A 17,856-nucleotide genomic window follows, 5' to 3' on the forward strand; every position below is an offset into this window, starting at 1 on the left:
TCTGCCCTGGTTCTAATGCATGTAGTTAGCTATAGACAGGGAAGGGCCCTCTGCTTGGGGAATCCATCTCCCACCCAGCTGATAGAATGGGCGTCTTTTTGTCCTGTAGGGCACTGTAGGCAGCTCGTGTATTGCTTTATGCTGTTGTCTAAGCTGGCTGAGTGGGAAATGCTTGGCTCAGTTAGCAAGCAAGAGTCCCTTTGAGGCTCATGTGGGGTCACTGAGTCTGGGCTTGCTGTAGAAACTGAACTGGAGAAGCTACACAGACTCTGGCCCGCCCCATCCATTCTCTGTGGATTGGGAGAGACAGTCCCTGGGCTCCAATCCTGGCTCTGGATCCCCGCCTGAACTTGAGAGCTCTGTCTTGGAAGGGCTGCGTCTGGATGCCCCTGGTCTCTGGCTCTCTGACCCTGGTCTAGCGGGTGTTGGTGGGTGGGCTACAGTTCTCTGGCATCGGGTGGGTTCTGAGTCCTGTGTGCTCTCTCCCAGATGCTGTTTGGTGCAGTCATGAGGTCAGATTTGGTTTGGCACGGCCTGGAGGGAAGGCGATTTTGAGCACAGCATCATAGAGATGCCCCCCCTATGCTTCTGCACTTGGGAAAATTCTCTTCTGGCCACTTCTTGGCCCCTGTGTGCTGCCAGAGCAGTGTCTAGGGCCGGGTGGGGGCAGCCCCTCTCCATCGGCCTGAATGTCTGTGCGTACGCTGGTCTCATTTCACTTGGAAATGTCCCTGCCTGGCCCTGGCAGCGATATGCAAAGGGTGTGTGGCTTCCTGGCTGGGATTACGGGCACCACAGCCCTTTGCGGTCTGCATGTCATTGTTCAGAGCGTGCTCAGGGCCCTCCAGGCATGTTGGAAATTACAGAGAAGCTAATGACCGCGGCAACTGCTAACAGCTCTAGAAAGCCTCCCCAATGCCCTGCTTGTCTGTAAGAAGCCTGCGAACAGGGGCTAACCCCTCTGCACAACAGTGAGATTTCTCTTCCTGGTGGGGCTCCGGGTCTGTGCTGCTGTTGCATACCTCCCAAGCCATGCAGCCTGGCGTCACACCGGGGAGCTGTGTGGCTCTATATGCTTGGAGTTCTGTCGTGAGCTCGGGGAGCGCACTCAAAGCGCCGTCTCCATGCAGACGGTCCCAGAAAAGAAATCAGTTTCCAGTCTCTAGTAGTGTTTTTGATTGATGGGGGGTCGTTGCGCCGGGGAGCGACGCACACGCAGGCAGTTTCTGCCCTACAGCCCCTACCATCTAACCAGGTGACGAGGTGACACGGAGGTGGTTGCTCTCGGTGTCACGGGCAGCAGACCCAGCACAGCAGTTGCTTAGCCATTGTTGAGTGTGGTGTAGGCCTCACGGCGGAGGCGAGCTGTAAGGTGGGATTGGGCCAGCAGTGATGGCTCCAGAGAAGCCAGGTGAGAGAGGCACTGGTTAGGCTGCCTCCTGCTCACACTTACCTGCCTTGTGGTTTTTCTTTCCAGTGGTTCAAGAAAAAAAAAATTTTTTTTGAGTCCTTGCTGGTGGGTTTCAAGTGACCCCAAGACAGTCAGGGGTGGCGTAAAGTCCCGCCTGGCTTATAAGGTCTCTGTCAGGTTAGAAGAAAATAACTCTGCCAATGCGTTGCGCCTAGTGGGTGGAGGAGATGGGTGGGTGGAAAAATTGCAACCCCAAAACCCAACCCAGCACGGAGGAGGTGGGGATGTGGAGCAGCACTGAGGGGGTTTTAATGCCTGGTGTGTGTCGTTTGCTTGCTTTACTGGTGGATTTACAGTTGTGTGGGGGCTGTCAAAACACACACGGCGCACTGGGGTAAACTCAAGTCTGTTTAAAAAACAGTTTAGTCAAACCTGGGAAAGTCCCAGTGTGCACACACTAATACTAGCTTAAAACGGGGTATTTCAGTTTAGTTGGTACCTGGAAATTTACCACTTCAGGCTAAATTGTTAGAAACAAGATTAAATTGACATTTTTGTCCACACGTGGTTTGGCACCGGTTTCACTTGCTTTGCTTGAAATTGTTCTGTGAGGTAAACCTGAGCAGCTGTGTGTGTCGCCCAGGCCTGAGCTGGATTTCTGAGCCCCTCTTCCTGGCCCCAAGGCAGGGCTGGACTTTCCTGTAGCAGCAGTTGAGCTAGTGCAGTCGGGTTACTTGCTGAGGAAAGTTTAATGTGAGGCTATTCTCTAAAATGTGCTTGGGAGCCCTGATAAAATGGGTTCGGTCTAGCCGTGAAACGGCTCTTCTAGCTGTCCGTCCACACACTCCCCTCTTGGCCCTGACGGTCTGGCTGGAATACAGGCTCTGTAGCCCAGATTCTGCCCCCGCTGGGCCTCTGCAACCCCATTGTCAAAGACCAGGCACCCCCCCAGTTTGCAAACTGGTTCCACGGCAGTTGCTGTGGGCCTGACCTAGCCTGGCCTGCAGAGCCTCTGTTGCTGGTGGTGTTGAGTGGGATGGAAGGAGCCCAGCTTGCCTGTCAGATCCCAGGGGGCTGTGGGGACCAGGAAAGCATTTTCACTCCCAGCTCGCTGCTAGCACAGGTGGAGGGGTGAGGTTTCACCGGCCTTGGAAGGCATCAGGGATTGGGCACTACGGGATGCTCCACTGATCTAGTTTGGCATATTGCAAAGGGGGAAAGGCGTGCGATGTATAACGCTGCAGTGTGTATGAGGCTGTGCTGTGGAACTGCTGCAGGACAGGGCCTGCGCCTACCTGGTGCTGTGAGGCCCCGATCCCAGGGGCAGGCTTCTCTTTATTCTGAAGGAAAGAGAAATGGCGGTGCTTGGGTCTCATCTGGCCCCCCTGCAGCGTGCTGCCATCCAGCTCCAATTGTGAGTGATCCCCACAGCCCCTGTGCACGGCTCTGCTCTTGTCATGTTGTGGCATTACTGAGGGCACGTGGGATCCACCCTGCAGCGCGGGCCCTGGGGACTTGCTCCGTGATTGCTAGCCGTCTCTGTGCACATCCTTGGGCTGGTGTCTCTTCACGGAGTGTGATTTTCTTGGTGTGTTGGCTCTGAGGCTGCATGCCCGGGGGCCCTTGCAGGCTGTGCTGGCTTGTTGTTGGTGCTGGGGTTTGTTGCAGGCTGCTCTCTTTACGAGGCTGGCTGCTGGCAGGAAGTATCAAAGGTGGGGAGGGAAATGGCCTGGGGCTACATGTGGCTTTGAGAGTTGCTGAACTTGCCTTGTGTCCATGGATGAATCGCTGATCTCGCAGGTTGTCCTCCCCAGTGAGGTGGGGTCTAGTGGATTAAAGCAGTGGGGGCTGGGAGTCGGGACTCCTGGGTTCTGTCCCTAGCTCTGGGAGGGGAGTGGGGTCTAGTGAGTTAGAGCGGAGAGGAGGAGGGCTGGATGCTGACCCCAGCTATAGGAGCAAAATTGGGGTCTAGTAGGTTAGAGCAGGGGGCGGGGAGTCCGGACTCCTGGGTTCTATTTCCTGCTCTGGAAGGAAATGTGGCCCAGTGGCTAGCGCAGGTGTGCAGCCATAGGGTTTTATTTCAAACTCTGCCACTCAATCACTGTGTGATCTTGGGTCCTGTCACTTAACCGATCAGTGCCTCAGTTCCCCATCTGTAAAGTGGGGCTATGGACAACACCTTGGGTCATGGGAACAGTGGGGGCTGTCCCTGCCACCTGCTCTCACTGTACCCTGTCTCGGCAAAGTGGACTGGTAACAGCTTGGTCCCTGGTCACTTTACGGCCCCCTCCCATTCCCTAGCTTCTCGGGGCCTCAGTGGTCCTGCCGGAGCTGCCCTGGAAGGAGAGCTCCCAGCCAGCGCTCTTGTTCAGGGCTGGCTCGGAGAGGCTTACGCAGCTCCTCATGGGACATTCCAGCCTGTTTGTTTCTCATGGCTGTCATCCAGTGGCCTTTTTATTAAGGAAAACACAGATGTCACTTGAGCCTTGAGAATGAGGGCGACCCGTGAGCCATCCCCGCTATGCCGGCCCTCTAGAGCCTATTTCCGTCCTTCCTGTTTAAGGCGGCCAAAGCCTGGGACGGTTTTGAGAGCACCTGCTCCGTTTATTCCCCTGATTGGCTCTCTTCCCAGCCCCCCTTTATTAAGGGACCGGGTGATTAGCCAGCGTCATACCTGACTCTGCTGCCCTATGGGAGAGGTGAGTTCTGAACGAACCCTTCGCCCGCTGCTCATCCCTGCCGCTGGGGGTCGTTCCTGTGTCCTCCGTCTCCTAGCGCCCGGCCGAGTTCCCAAAACACTGGCCGAGGGAGCGGCAGGTCAGATTTTAATAGCAGCAGAGTGTGGCTCTTGGAGGAAGGCAAAGCGCCGACACCCAATGGGGAAGCGTGGGCAGGGAGGTGGAAATCGGGGAGGAATGCCGGGAGGGGCTTGCAGGGGCCCCGTGCCAACAGGAGCAAAGCGGGAAGGAGACGTCGGGGAGGTTGTCCGGGCGCTTGGCCCAGGGTAGGTTTTTCCTGGTGTGGTTGGCTTTTTAATGAGGGTTGGCCAAAAAGCCTGGCTGCTCCTGTGTCTGGGAGCTCGTCCCCTGCTCTCTGCCGGTTCAGGCCCTGCAGGCGTGTTAGTGTCGGTGTTAGCACCAGGGTGGGCCACCGAAAGAACAGGGGGGTCTCGGGTGGCATGGCAGAGTCCGTTGCTGCCTTACAGGCACTGGTGTTCGAGTCCAGGCAGGGTCTGTGCCCCTTTGCTTTGCAGCTGTTCTGGCCCAGGGGGAAGACGAGCAAAGCCAGCTCTCCTCTGTTGCTCCTCCTGGAGCTGTGTCCGGGAGGCCTAGCAGCGAGTGCTTAGCAGAGCCCTGGGGTCAGTGCAGCGTAGGTGAATCCCCCCGAGCAATGTGTCATGTTAGTTCTCCCCAAGGCAGTGTGCGGGTCCAGGCTGTTCCGGCCGGTGGCTCCCCCGCCTTCGCAGGCTGTTGCTCGTTGTTTGGTTATAAATGGCTCCCACTGTCCGCACAGCTGTTCCTTTTGTTTGGCTGGTGGGTGGGAACATTTGGCTATACACCCCCAGACCCCATCACGCTGGCTTCCTGCCTGTCCAAGGAGCTGTACTGCAGGGAGGGGAGGGTTAGCCCAGTGCCGGTCACCCTGAGCATGGGGCAGAGTCCCACGGGCGTCGACACTGGCTGACAATAACGTCACGCAGGTAAATACAGTCAGGCCCTGTAGGGGTGCCCAGGTTGCCCGGGAGCCATCTGGGGCACCAGCCATGATGCCAGGGCAAGCAAATAGGTGCTGATCCCGTGAGCTGCAGCCTCAGCCCCCGTGGTGCCCAGCACAGGGGCAGGGTCTGTACCTGGGGAGCGTGAGCACTGCACAGAGCCTGTCCCAAGACCGTGGCAGGCAGGCCTGAGCTGGCAAGGGGTGTTGTGGCCACGCAGTGGGGAGAGCGTCTCAGCAGAGCTCCAGCACAAAGGGCGAGAAAGGACAGGCCAGGCCTGCCAGCCCTGGGATAGCTGGGGCAGGGCAGCACCGGGCCTGGTGCTGAAATCCCTTTGCAGCCCGGTTCTGTAATGCTGCTGGCTGCTTCAGCTGCGGAGACCCTGCTTGGTGCCAGGGCCGCCCAGAGGATTCAGGAGGCCTGGGGCAAAGCAATTTCGGGGGCCCCTTCCATAAAAAAAAGTTGCAATACTATAGAATACTATATTCTCGTGGGGGCCCCTGCGGGGCCTGGGGCAAATTGCCCCACTAGCCCCCCACTCTGGGCGGCCCTGCTTGGTGCAAGCTCCCCTGGGATCAAGGGCAGCATGTGGCCTACAGGGTGGAGAGAGGTGAGGGCTGGCATGTCTGTGCTGAGGGGGAGTCCCAGGCCATCCAGTCTGGTCTCCAAGGCCAGGTCCTGATGTAAGAGCTGGAGGGGGAAGCATGGTGCCTCCGGGCACTCAGTGGCGTTTCCTCTGTCGGGAGGCTCCCCAGCAGTGCCAGGCAATGGGAGGCAGAGGTGTGGAAGCAACACAGCTCCCTCACCTCTTGGAGTTGGTGCGGTGGTGAAAAGGCAGAGCCCTGCCATGCACAGAGCCCTGCTTTGCCCATTGCTGGGGGTGGGCACGTGGGGACTTGGGTCCGGCATCACCGCTCTGGGCTGTGGCGAACCCAGGGGTGCCAAGGGGCTGCCTGGGCTGGCAGAGGGATGCGCCTCTCATTGCCAAGGCTGGAGCAGTGCTGAAATGCACCAGGCCTTGCAGAGCAATGACCACTGGAGCTGGAATCCAGCCCAGCTCAGTCTGACGCCCCTTTCTCCTCCACCCAGATCGATTACGAGCTCTCCCCGGATGAGCGGCGCAAGGAGATGGGCGACGAGATCATCCGAAGGTTCTTTAAAAGCGAGGTGAGTCTGTGCCCGGTCCCTCGCATGCCCTCAGAGCATGAGCACAAGGGAAGGAGACAGGCAGAGGCTGGCCAGAGGGAAGTGTGTCGGCTGAGCTGCATGCTCGCTCTGTGAGGGGAGGGTGCCCCTTGCTGGCAGCATGGAGAAGATGCAGGTCTGCGTCCCTGCCGTAGAGCAGGGTTTCTTTCGGCTGCACTTTCTCTCTCGCGGCTCTTGCTGGGCTAGACAAGGTACTAGGAGCCTAGTAAGGCCCTGGACTGCCTAGGGCTGGGCAAGGCAGCTTGGGATCTCCCAGGATTCCTACCCAAGAATCAATCAGGTCGATGGAAAATACCCAGGTGGGGAGCTGGCTGGGCTTGAGGACGTCAGCCAGGACTCAGACTTGCCGTGCTCTCCTTTTGCCTCAGTCTTCAGACTACATGCCGGAAATCAGCCAGGCCCTCATGAACCAGTGCATGGAGAACCTGCAGAAAAGTGCCTGTAAAGACCTCTTCAGCAGCTGTCTGCAGTGAGTACTGGGCCTGGCCTTTAGCAGTGCTACGCATGATACAGCGTGGCCATGATCCGTGGGGCTGGAGAGGGGTCCTCCAGTGGGACAGCCAGGAGAGCAGAGCTAACGTCCCCTTCTCTCTCCCAGCCCTATGCATGAGTACCTGAGCGGCGCGCCCTTCGCCGACTATCGGGACAGCATGTATTTCGACCGGTTCCTGCAGTGGAAGTACTTGGAAAGGTGAGTGAGGGCTGCCCGGCCGAGCCTGTCTCTGGGCTGCATTCAACTGAGCTGAGCTGGGGTCTCATGGGCCTTAAACACGCCTTGCGGCTTTGTCATTTCAGGCAGTCGGTGACCAAGGACACCTTCCGGCAGTACCGGATCCTGGGCAAGGGGGGCTTTGGAGAGGTAGGGCTGTGCCGCCGGAGGGGGGCTCGGGGCTGGGCAAGGGCTGGTTTCCCTGGTGTGTGGCACAGGCTCTCTAGCCTCTGTGTAAAGTAATCCTCTTTGATGGCAGCACCAGCCCAGGCAATGCTGCCAGCTGGTGAGGCCCTGGTCTCCAAGCCCTGCTAGCTCCAGGAGCACTGGACAGGGGCCTGTCTGCCAGGAATGAGGTGATTCAGGCTCTGAGAGGCCAGTATGTGAGTACAGCCCCGTGGTGAGGGATGAGCACAAGGGCATTGTCTGTCCCCACCCTCCATGGAGGAGCCTGGGGCTAGCCGATGGGGGCGTGCAGCTGGCCCCTGGGCTGGCTTTGTGTGGCAGGGGGGCTGGCTGAGTTGAGAGGCCAGACACAGTGGAGCTTTGTAAAGACAATTGGAGCAGATAAGTCAGTTTGCTGCCAGCCAGGAAACCCCACGATCCCCTGGGGGAAACCCTCTTGCCCAGATGGGATCAGAAAGCTGGGTCATTGCCCGAGACTGTTCTCCTGATGGCTCTGGACAGAGATGTGGCTTTGGTCATGCCTGGAAGGATAATGCCAGGCCTTGGCCCAGGGGTCTCCTCCAGCTAGTCCAGTCCCATCTCCCAAGCACCAGGCGCCGCCCTTCCCAGCCACCTCACGCTGCGCTGTGTCTGTGCCTCCAGGTCTGTGCCTGCCAGGTACGAGCAACAGGCAAGATGTACGCCTGCAAGAAGCTGGAGAAGAAGCGGATCAAGAAGCGGAAAGGGGAGGCCATGGCCCTGAACGAGAAGCAGATCCTGGAGAAAGTCAACAGCAGGTTTGTGGTGAGTGTCACTCTCCTGAGTGCTGGGCTCCCAGCTCTGCCTGGTGCTGCTGCTTGCTCCCTCCTCTGGCTCCGGGACGGTTCAGGAGCCCTTCTCCCTGGAGCTGGCCATTGGAGAGACCCCGCTGGGTGTTAGCGGGATGGAATCACCCCACTATTCCTCACGTGGGTTGGGACTGGCGGTGTTTGTAAAGGGGTGGCTGGGTTTGAAGTGAAGCAAGCAGAAGGGGGGGTGCCGGGGAACCAAGCTGGCATGCTCCCCTATGCCCTCCGGTCTGTACAACCCGATGCAGCCATGGTGACAGGCAGCTGTTTGAGGCCTGGTTGTGCCCAGGGTGCTGGCTCTGATGCTGCCTGGCGGGGGCGGGGCGCTCTCGCAGGTCAGTCTGGCCTACGCCTACGAGACGAAGGACGCGCTCTGCCTGGTGCTGACCATCATGAACGGGGGCGACCTCAAGTTCCACATCTACAACATGGGCAACCCCGGCTTCGAGGATGAACGTGTCATCTTCTACGCCGCCGAGATCTGCTGCGGGCTGCAGCACCTGCACCAGGAGGGCATTGTCTACAGGTGAGCAGGCCTGACTCGGGCCATCCATGGCTCCCCGCGAGAGCTGCACAGCGGCGGTGCCCGCCTCCAGGCGGCAGACTGGCAGTGCCCGGGCTGTGGGGTCGGGACCATGCCCTGTCCCGCTACTGAGCACTTACTCACCCAGGGAGGAGATGGTCCCTGAGTGAGTCCCTCCCTCTCTCCGCATGCCAGGGGCTGGGCAGGATCGCTCCCTGCAGGGTCCCTGCTGATCGGCCAGGCACTTGGGGAGTTCTGTGTGCCAGCCCCGGGCCTCTCTCCTTCCCTGTGCTGCTTTGTGCCTGTCCTTTCAGGCTCTGCACGCTGCCGGCCATGGCTTTCCCCAGGCCTCGGGGCTGTGCTCCTGGCACAAGATGCTGGGCCATGCCCTCCCTCTTCACTGACTAGGATCTAGCCCATCCTCACGGCCTGGGCCGTGAGACCCAGCTCCCACACCACGCTGACCAGCAGTGTCCGAGTGGCTCACTGGGTCCCCCAGCCCTCCCCCAGCTGGCATGCGCTGCACAGCAGAACCAGGGAGCATGTGTGGACGTACCCGAGCCTGGGCTGCCCCAGTTGTCTTGTTCTGAGCTGGGCCTGTCTCTCCTCCCCAGGGATCTGAAGCCAGAGAACATCCTGCTGGATGATGACGGTGAGTGGGCAACACCCAGGGGGAGCTGCCGGTCTCTACACGGCCCCTTCCCAGGCTGGTGGGAGTGGGAGCCCAGCTGGCCCCTCCTGGCTGCTGCTTGGCTCTGACTCTCTTTACTGCGTTGGCTTGCACTGCGTATTCCACCCAGGCTGGCCCCAGCCCTGAGCTGCCTCCCAGGGCAGGGGCCGGGCTTCCTCCTGCCCCGGCTGGTACAGCTCACCCCACGAGCTGGGCTCAGCAGAGCACCAGCTGGAGGGGGCGCCCGAGACAGAGCAGCCTGGGAATCCACGTCCGTGTCAGGGTGAAGGGGGCAGACTCTTGCCGTGGTGGGGACGGCTTCAGGCTCTAGGCATCAGGCCTGAGATGCCCCCCTGAGAACAGTGTCTGGGACCACATGGGTGGGGAACAGTGCCTCCCAGGTGAGACTAAAAGTGGAGGCTCTGTCTGCGCCACACTAGGGGCTGCTAGTTGGAATTCCCCACCCAGCCCCAGGCTGCTGCTCTCACCCCAGAGGTGGCTGCATTTCATTGTTGCTGGGGGTGGAGGTGGTGCCATGGTCTGGGATGGGAGGGGACGATCTGCCCCCTTTGCCTTGCACCTGAGGTCAGTGGCTCCCTCTGTTCCCCTCTGGGATGATTTTCCCTAAACCCATCTCCTTAGAATAGCCCACGCAGCTGCCTCAGTCCCGAAGGGCTGCCTGCTGAAGGGAGGCGTCAGGCCCGTGGAGCTGGGAACCCCAGATGGAGTGGTGGTGGTGGGCAGTCCCACCACTGAGCCTTCTGATTTCCCTCCCACGGCAGGACACATCCGGATCTCGGACCTGGGGCTGGCCATTAAGATTCCGGAGGGCGAGATGATCCGTGGCCGCGTCGGGACCGTCGGCTACATGGGTAGGTGTCGGGGCTGCCATTGCCAGGGGCAGGGGGGCGGCTGGAACCCAGAGCACTGGGCCAGGTGCTGGTGTCAAGGGGAAAGCTGCTAGGCAGAACGGCTATGCTCTGTGGCAGGGCCCTTCTCCCACCTGTGGGCAGCCTGGCCTCGGGGCCTGGCTGGGAGCTGGTGAGTGATGCCGAATGGGGTTTGTTTGAGGGCTGCCCCCTGCTCTCGCCCCGCCAGCTCCGGAGGTGATTAACAACGAGCGCTACACCTTCAGCCCAGACTGGTGGGGGCTGGGCTGCCTGATCTACGAGATGATCGAGGGGCAGTCGCCGTTCCGCGCCCGCAAGGAGAGGGTGAAGCGGGAGGAGGTGGAGAAGCGGGTGCAGGAGGAGCAGGAGCTGTATTCCGACAAATTCACCGAGGGCACCAAGGCCATCTGCAAGATGGTGAGTTGGCAGCTGGAGCCGCCGTGCCCTGTGCCCATCCCTTAAGGCCTGTCTGTCCGCAGCGGGGGCCGGCGCCCTGCAGCAGGAGTGCCCAGGCCTGCTCCGCTGGGGGCCCTGCTGGCAGGGCCAGGTTTGTGGGTATGTGATTCCTCCCTGACCTCACAGGCCCACAGTCTAGAGCCTGCTGCTGCTCTCAGCTGCAGACACTACCCAGCTTCCAGCTCTGGGGAATAGGGGAAGCCTTGAGAGGAAATCCCACGGCTCTGCTGACCCACCCCCCGGGATAAACTGCGTTGGGTCGAATTCTTCCCTCGACCGGGAGGTGGGTTAGTACAGCTGTGGGAGGACGTTGCTGCTGCGTTCGACGCGTGGCCACAGCCCCAGCCCCTCTGTGAATGAAGGGTGATGAGTCTCTTGTCAGTGCAGAGTGAGCTCACCAGGCAGGGACCATCTCATGGGGGACAGCGCCTGGCACGATGGGGCTCTGGGCTCATTGAGGTCTGGGGGTGCCACTGTCCTCCCCAGCTCCCTGCCAGGCCGGGTGCCATCCCCAGTGCTCTCCTGTGCACCCAGCTGTGGGGGCAGTGCCTGCCCGCTCTTTCTAGCCCGCTGCGCTGCGTTCAGTCCGTGTCACCCCCCCATGTGACCACTGGGCCTTGGTCCCTGTGTCCCCAGCTCCTGACCAAGGACCCGAAGCAGCGACTGGGCTGCGGGGAGGACGGGGCCGCCCAGGTGAAGCAGCATCCATTCTTCAGGGCCATCAACTTCAAGCGCCTGGAGGCCGGGGTCATAAAGCCGTCGTTTGTGCCAGATGTAAGAGCCCCGGAGGGGCAGGGTAGGGGCGGAAGGGCGGGCAACATGGCACAGGCCAAGCACCAGCGGGGAGGACCACAAGTCAGTGCTGGGTCAGTGGTGAGAGGCTGATCCTCCAGTGGGTGCACATTGAGTCTGAGGGGGCTGCCTCCCCAGCCCAGGGTCCACTAGCACCAGGGGAGCGGGCCTTGGAGCATGCTGGGGGCGGTCAGTCCCCTGCCCCTCGCTGAGCCTCTCTGTGGGCCCTGCAGCCTCGGGCCGTGTACTGCAAGGACGTGCTGGACATCGAGCAGTTCTCCACCGTCAAGGGCGTCAACCTGGACCAAACGGACAGTGATTTCTATGCCAAATTCACCACGGGCAGCGTCTCCATCCCCTGGCAGAATGAGGTAAGGGGGGGGACGGGGACTCTGCAGCCATAACGGCCAAACTCCTCCCTCACCCCACTGTGTGTCCCCGCAGACAGTGCCCCCCATGCCTCTCTCTGACACAGCAGCTGGCAAGGAGGGAGGCTGAGTCCATGTCTCTGGTCGGGGGGCTCTGGCCTGTCTGCTTTCCCCAGAGGAAGACTGATGCCCTGATGACTGAGCCCTCTGCCTTAGTACCTGGGCTGTGGGGCATGCCAGGGTGTGCAAACTCCTCTCGGGCAGGACGGGTGGTGGGCTTCCCTCTTGGGCAGCTGGGCCCCACGGCAGGGTCTGGGAGGACCTCTGCCCCATCCCACCAGAAATCATGCTGGGGCAGAGCCTGGGGCAGCTGGGATCCAGGCCTCTGCCCTGCAGCTGCAAGCCCCAAGGAGGGTGCATGGGAATGGAGCCCAGGGTGACCCAGCAGGAGGGAGTTGCCCCAGGAGGAGGGGCAGAAGCCCCATGGCTTAAACTGAGGAATACAAAGAAGAGCCCGATCCTGCCGTAGCCCCAGGGCATGGGGCTGTCCCTCCTCTTTCTGGCTCCCAGGGATGGTAGTGCCAGTGTGCTGGCACCCCAATGCATCTGGCCTGGCGTGCTCCCAGAGACACAGGGAGAGTGCCCTCCCCAGGGAGCCTGCCTCTGATCGCCTGGGAGACAGTCCCATCGCTGGGCTCCCTGTGGCCCCGGGTGCCTCCCGCTGAGCTTTCCCCTGTGCGCCTCTCCCCAGATGATAGAGACCGAGTGCTTTAAAGATCTGAATGTGTTTGGACCAAATGGGATGCGCTCCCCGGATCTGGACTGGAAGCAGCTCCCCGAGCCGCCCAAGCGCAGCCTGCTTCAGCGGCTCTTCCGGCGGCACGTAAGGCCTGTTGTCTGTCCTGCCCACGCTCCCTGAGGTGTTTGCCCCGGTCTGGGACCCTGGCCATGCTGGGGTTCCCTCCCACCCCACATGCACTTCAGCAGGTGCTAGAGACCGCCCAGTTCCACGCCTGCCTTCAGCCAGCACTTACAGCCAAGGCTGGCTCGCTGTGACCTGCTCCGGCCCAGGGGAAGCGAACGCCCCCTTAGACCAGCCTGGAGTCAGCTGGTCAGGCTCTGGCAGAAGGTATCTCATGGCTGAGACTGGCCCGGTAACACCCCCCATCGGCTGGGTGGTCGCCTTTGGCCCATGCCGGCCCTGCCTGGTTTCTGTGCTGTTGGTATGAAGGGCTCGGGCGCGTGGCCAGCCCTGAGACCTCGCTCCCTGGATAGGTCTCTCTGCCCTGATGTGTGCTGCTGAGCTGCTGCCCTTGCAGATGTCCTGGTGTCTCTCCAGTAGCCCTTCCCCTGTCCCTTGCCTTCTTGGCCAGGTCTATAGTGGGGGAGCCCGCGGCTTGCAGGCAGGAGTGGCTGAGCCCCTGTCTGATGCGCTGTCCCCATCTGTCTCCCCCACAGCCGGCTGACTACACCATCAGCACCAACACACACTCCAACCTCACAGCGGGCGTGAACTCGCATCCTCCCACGGCCAACTCCGTCTGCCAAGGCCGGGCCATGGCACAGGCGCCTTCCTGACCCTCCCTTCTACCATGGAGACCCTGCTCCGTTAGAGCCAGCATGGGCAGGCCCGGAGCTCGCCCGTGGAGCTACCCTCCTTGCCTTCTCAGGATTACCGTGGATGTGAAGCTGAGGCTGTTGGAGCCAGAGCTGGGGTGAGGGGGCTGTTCCATCACCCTGCCCTGCTGGGCTGAGTCACTCATGGAGACCGAGTGGGAAGATGCAGCCCCCGCGCAGGACCATGTGCCAAATACTCTCGCTGCACCTCATCCCATCCGCTTGCCTCTGGGTACCGCCACCAGAGCTGGCTCAGTCCTCCCGGAGGCGCATCGCGCTGGCACAGCCGCATGCTAGACACAGACTGCGCAAGGGAGTGTGTGTGTGTGTGTGCGCGAGAGGGTGGAGTCGGCGTTCATTGGCACCAATAGCTTCCTTGCCGTGCTCACTGGGGTGGCCTCCCACTCTGCCGCCGTGGTTCCTGCTGCGAACCCTGCCCTGGGAGGTACTGTCGGCATTGTGCCCACCCTGCATCTGTCAGGAGAAGGGTGCTCCCTGCTGGTGTCACCCCGCTGTCTGCGGGGTTTGGGAGAGAGGGGAGGGGTGGGGCTCACAGCCCGGGTGGGAGCCCCTAGCTGCTCAGGCTGAACAGGGGCCAGCCATAGCCAGCTGGCTGCAGAGACCAGGGGGCAGGTGTGCAGTGTGTCTTGTAGCTGCTTGGCCCCTTTCAGTCCAGGCAGGATCTTTCCTGTTCTAGCACCGCCCCCCCCCCACCAGCACCGATAGAGGGGCTCAGCCAGCCGTGTCCTGCCAGCGCAGGGGAATCCGGAGTTATGGTTTGCTAAAGAAGGGCAAAAATGTCTGAACTGAAGGTGGAGCTCGTGTGACTGAACTCTCCACCTTGCTGCTCCCCTCTGGCGGGGCTGTGGGTCAGGATTGAGGGGCACCAGTAGAGCTCTGGGCTGGGGGGGTCCCAGGGCTGGGATGAGGGGGGGCTGTGGGTCAGGACTGAAGGGCACCAGCAGGGTTGGGGGAGCCCAGGCCAGGGGAGCAAGGAGACTCTGTTTGAGTGGGGTAGGACCCAGGGGTCCTTTAATTTGGGGTCACGAAGGCCATCAGTCAGTTGCACCCACGTCTCCTTGTTGGAGAGAATTGGTGAAGGGAGCAATGACCAAACTCGGGCTCTGAGCAGGGGAGTGAAGAGATTTCCAAGGAACCACCCCCAAGCTGAGCTGCTGAATGCGCACACAGCATTCGCTCAGACTTCGGCGTGACTCCGATGTCTTACACAGCCCTGGGTGCCTCTTTGCTCTCCTGCTGAGGCCAGAGTAAAGACCCTCTGTCTTCGCCCAGTGGCTGGTGTCCCGACCCCCTATGGCTGGGTAGGGAAGGAAGCTCCTAGCTCTGCCTGGTGCTAGCGATGTCATGAGCTGCGGTAGGGGAAACACCTTTCAATTCCTCTTTATGTGAAACAATTCCTTCCTCTCACCCCCCGGGTCAGTAGTTGCCAAAGGGGCTCCTCTCTCGAGACTGGCCCTTGAGGCTGTGTTGTCCCAGGAGCCGGGGCTGGCAATAAGACTCCTGAGCCATGCCAGATCTGCCAGGCTGAGAGCAGCAGACTCGCTGCGCTTTGTGGCTTCGCCCCGATTCCAAGTCCAATGCACAAATCTCCTTCTGTTCTCCAGCCTCACCACTCCTCGGGGAGCTCGATGGCGGGAGTGGGCCATGGGGTCCGGCGGGGCACGTAGCCGGCTCTTCCAGCCCCAGCCGCTGGCTCTCGAGGGAGCTGCGCGTTCTGCCCGGCCACTTGGCTCATCGGAATCCAAACAAGACGCTCCATGGGGACAATCTGCCCCAGGGGACTCGTGTCCCAAGAGAGGGGCTCTCTGATGGGAGAACCAAGGTTAAAGGCAGGCTGTGCTGTGCAGTCCCACTCGAGCTCTCCCTCTCTTCATGCCTAGAGCAGCAGGTAAAGCTGGCCCCTGCCATGGTCCTCTAGGACTGACCAGAGCGAACCTTGTGAGCGGTGCCCCAAAGATTAGCCATTTCTGTCCGACTGAAACCCGCCCCCTATGGTAAGAAAGGATATTACAGCCTTATGCCCCTCCTCTCTCTCAGCTGGAGCATGAGCCATGCCTGTGGTGACCTCAGCAGGTCCCGCATTCGAATTACTTCCAGCGTGAGCATGTCTCCTCTGGGGAGTGGGAATCTCTGGGAGCACAGTGGGGTGATGGGGTTTCAGGCCTGGCTGGACTCCTGATTGCTTGGTGGTTGTGCGGGAGGAATCTTCACCTCCCCAGTCCGGTTTGCGCTGGTGGAACTGGGAGCTGAGTTCCTGCTGGTGGCAGCTGCAGTGCAGGCTGGGCTGGGGCCCGTCTCTCACCCGGCTTTGAGCCTGGCCCGCACGATAGCTCTTGCCAGCGGGGCTGCGGCACTGATGACTGGTGGGTCCCATCTTTGCCAGTGCAGACAGAGCTGTCAGTGCTCTGGGGGTCATGCTGGGTTGTAAAGTAAGGAAAAGCCAGTGCTGGTGAAATGTCGGGTGATGGCGCATGGGGGAGGCTGCTCCCCAGGAGCATTGCTGGAGCTGAGCAGTTGGGGTCTGGATTTGGTCTCTGGAAGTGTCTGTGTCCCAGCCATTGGCTTGGCTGGACTGGCATGGACCTCGCTTTGCCCTGGTCTTGGCAACCTGCTTGGCTAGAAGCGCAAACAGGTCAGGGGAAAAACAGTGCAATGTTGCAGGAGATTTAGATGCATCAGTGGAAGATGTGTCTAAATCCTCTTGACAGCCTCAACCCAAATTTAAAAAAACACTGATCCCGCTGCACTCATGTTACCAACAGTAACTGAAACAGAAAGTAGTTGCAGAAAGTTGTGTTCTTGTTCCCTTCATGCATTTTGCTCAGCTTGGAGGGAGAAATTAGGCAGGTTGGTGTCAGTGGGTTTCACTTCCTAGTTCTCCAGAACCAGCCCAGGGTTGCAGAGAGTGAGTTGCAAACACTGCAGGAGGAGGTGTAAAACCAGACTAGGTGGTGGTCATGGACACTTTCAGGTTGATCCAATTGTTAAATTCTGTGAAACACTTCATTTAGGAAAAGGTAGCTCTTGGGCCTAGATGACAAGACTGTCCCGCTGAAAAATACAAACTGACGGCTTTGATGTAAATGAACCGGAAAAGATTGTTTCAGATGCCGCGTCTCTTATCCCTGGAGCCTCAGCAGAGATCCTGAAATAATCTCTGCTTGGTTTTTGAAGAACTTACGATTCTATGTGGGGGGCTGGGCAGAGAAAGTTTCTTGAACATGATTGTATCCTGCTCCATCTCATCGGAGAGGAAAATGCCTTCTGATACCATTGAAAACGGGGGCGGTGAGAGAGAAAATGGGTGTGTTTGGTAAGCAGACTGAGAACTGCCTTTTGCTGAAAGATGCTTTGTGACCCACTGACCTTGTCCAGAAAGAGACTGTGCGCCACATGGACGGTGTCTGTTTCTATGCAAGGATAGGGTGCTGTCTCATGCCAGTTCCTCCAGCGGGATGCCCTGGGGATTCCAAACAAGACTGAGTTTTTCCCCCTTGCAAAAAGACCTATATTTTTGTATTTTCCTTTCTCTCAGCATCCATGGGCTTTGGACTGGTTTTTTACACTGTAAATTCCTGGTTCTGGAGTATTCGGTTTGGTTTTTGTACATTTGTAAACATGTGTAAATACTTATATGGTGAGTGCCTGGATGTACATTTTAAAGCTAAAAGCAGCAAAGCAAGCCATGTGGTGACTTGTACACATCTGTGTTTCAGGGATATTTTTATGGGGAATTTAAAACAAAACAAACCCAACCTCTCAGAGGAAGAAGTGGATGGCACTTTACCCCAGTTGAGGAGAAGCCCTCTTACTCCGCTCTATTTTTGTAGTAAGCTTTTACAACTTTCTAATTTGTAATTTAATTACAGGACTATATTTTAGGTTGGTTTTCTTTTTTTTTCCTCTTCCATTTTGTAAAGCACTGAAATTACATGCATGGTCATTTTTATTTTTTGGAGTGTGCCCTTGTAACTTCTGGATATACAGGTATTTTTGGTTTTCCTGCCCCCCACCAGTAACAATATACACACCTTCCCCTAGAAACGTGAGCGCTGTGTGTGCATGTGATACTTTCCGTTTCACTGATCAGCCACGCGAGGTTGTCAGAGCCATTCAGTAAGGAGTGCAAAGACAGGGCCGGGTCCTGCAACCAGATCCGTGCAGCTGGACTCTTTGGGCCCCATGTGAGTGTGCTGGGGCCAGCCCAGGCAGGTACAATTGCAGGATTGAGGCTATAACCTGCAGCAGCTGCACCTGTCTGGCTGGCTGTCCTGTGCTGCTCCATGGAAGGGAGACTGCAGGCTTCCAACCTAGTGCTGAGCTAACCAACACATAAGAATCTTCTGAATAATGAGAGAGCTCCTTCCGAGGGATGTTTTCCTGCAGTGATAACACTCCTTAATGGCTCCCAAAGCATTTAACAGAGGTATGTGCCATCATCTAGCTCACAGATGTGGGGAAACTG

The 17,856-nt window shown here is 59.2% G+C and overlaps 1 protein-coding gene across 4 annotated transcripts in view; it reads left to right on the top strand.

The window, feature by feature from the left end:
- Nucleotides 1–17,073, top strand: part of LOC123362934 (G protein-coupled receptor kinase 5-like) — a 62,855-nt gene extending 45,782 nt beyond the window's left edge. For all 4 annotated transcript variants that reach the window (XM_045003506.1, XM_045003505.1, XM_045003507.1 and 1 more), the window contains 13 exons: nt 6,216–6,293; nt 6,701–6,801; nt 6,931–7,023; nt 7,128–7,191; nt 7,870–8,010; nt 8,390–8,580; nt 9,192–9,229; nt 10,030–10,119; nt 10,346–10,554; nt 11,230–11,367; nt 11,619–11,756; nt 12,505–12,636; nt 13,212–17,073. In XM_045003506.1, the coding sequence (XP_044859441.1) occupies nt 6,216–6,293; nt 6,701–6,801; nt 6,931–7,023; nt 7,128–7,191; nt 7,870–8,010; nt 8,390–8,580; nt 9,192–9,229; nt 10,030–10,119; nt 10,346–10,554; nt 11,230–11,367; nt 11,619–11,756; nt 12,505–12,636; nt 13,212–13,331 (1,533 nt within the window). In that variant the 3' untranslated portion in view covers nt 13,332–17,073. The remainder of the gene's footprint in view (nt 1–6,215; nt 6,294–6,700; nt 6,802–6,930; nt 7,024–7,127; nt 7,192–7,869; nt 8,011–8,389; nt 8,581–9,191; nt 9,230–10,029; nt 10,120–10,345; nt 10,555–11,229; nt 11,368–11,618; nt 11,757–12,504; nt 12,637–13,211) is intronic.
- The last annotated feature ends 783 nt before the right edge of the window (nt 17,074–17,856 follow it).

This window comes from Mauremys mutica, chromosome 2, assembly GCF_020497125.1.
Source record: "Mauremys mutica isolate MM-2020 ecotype Southern chromosome 2, ASM2049712v1, whole genome shotgun sequence".
NCBI lineage: Eukaryota > Metazoa > Chordata > Testudines > Geoemydidae > Mauremys > Mauremys mutica.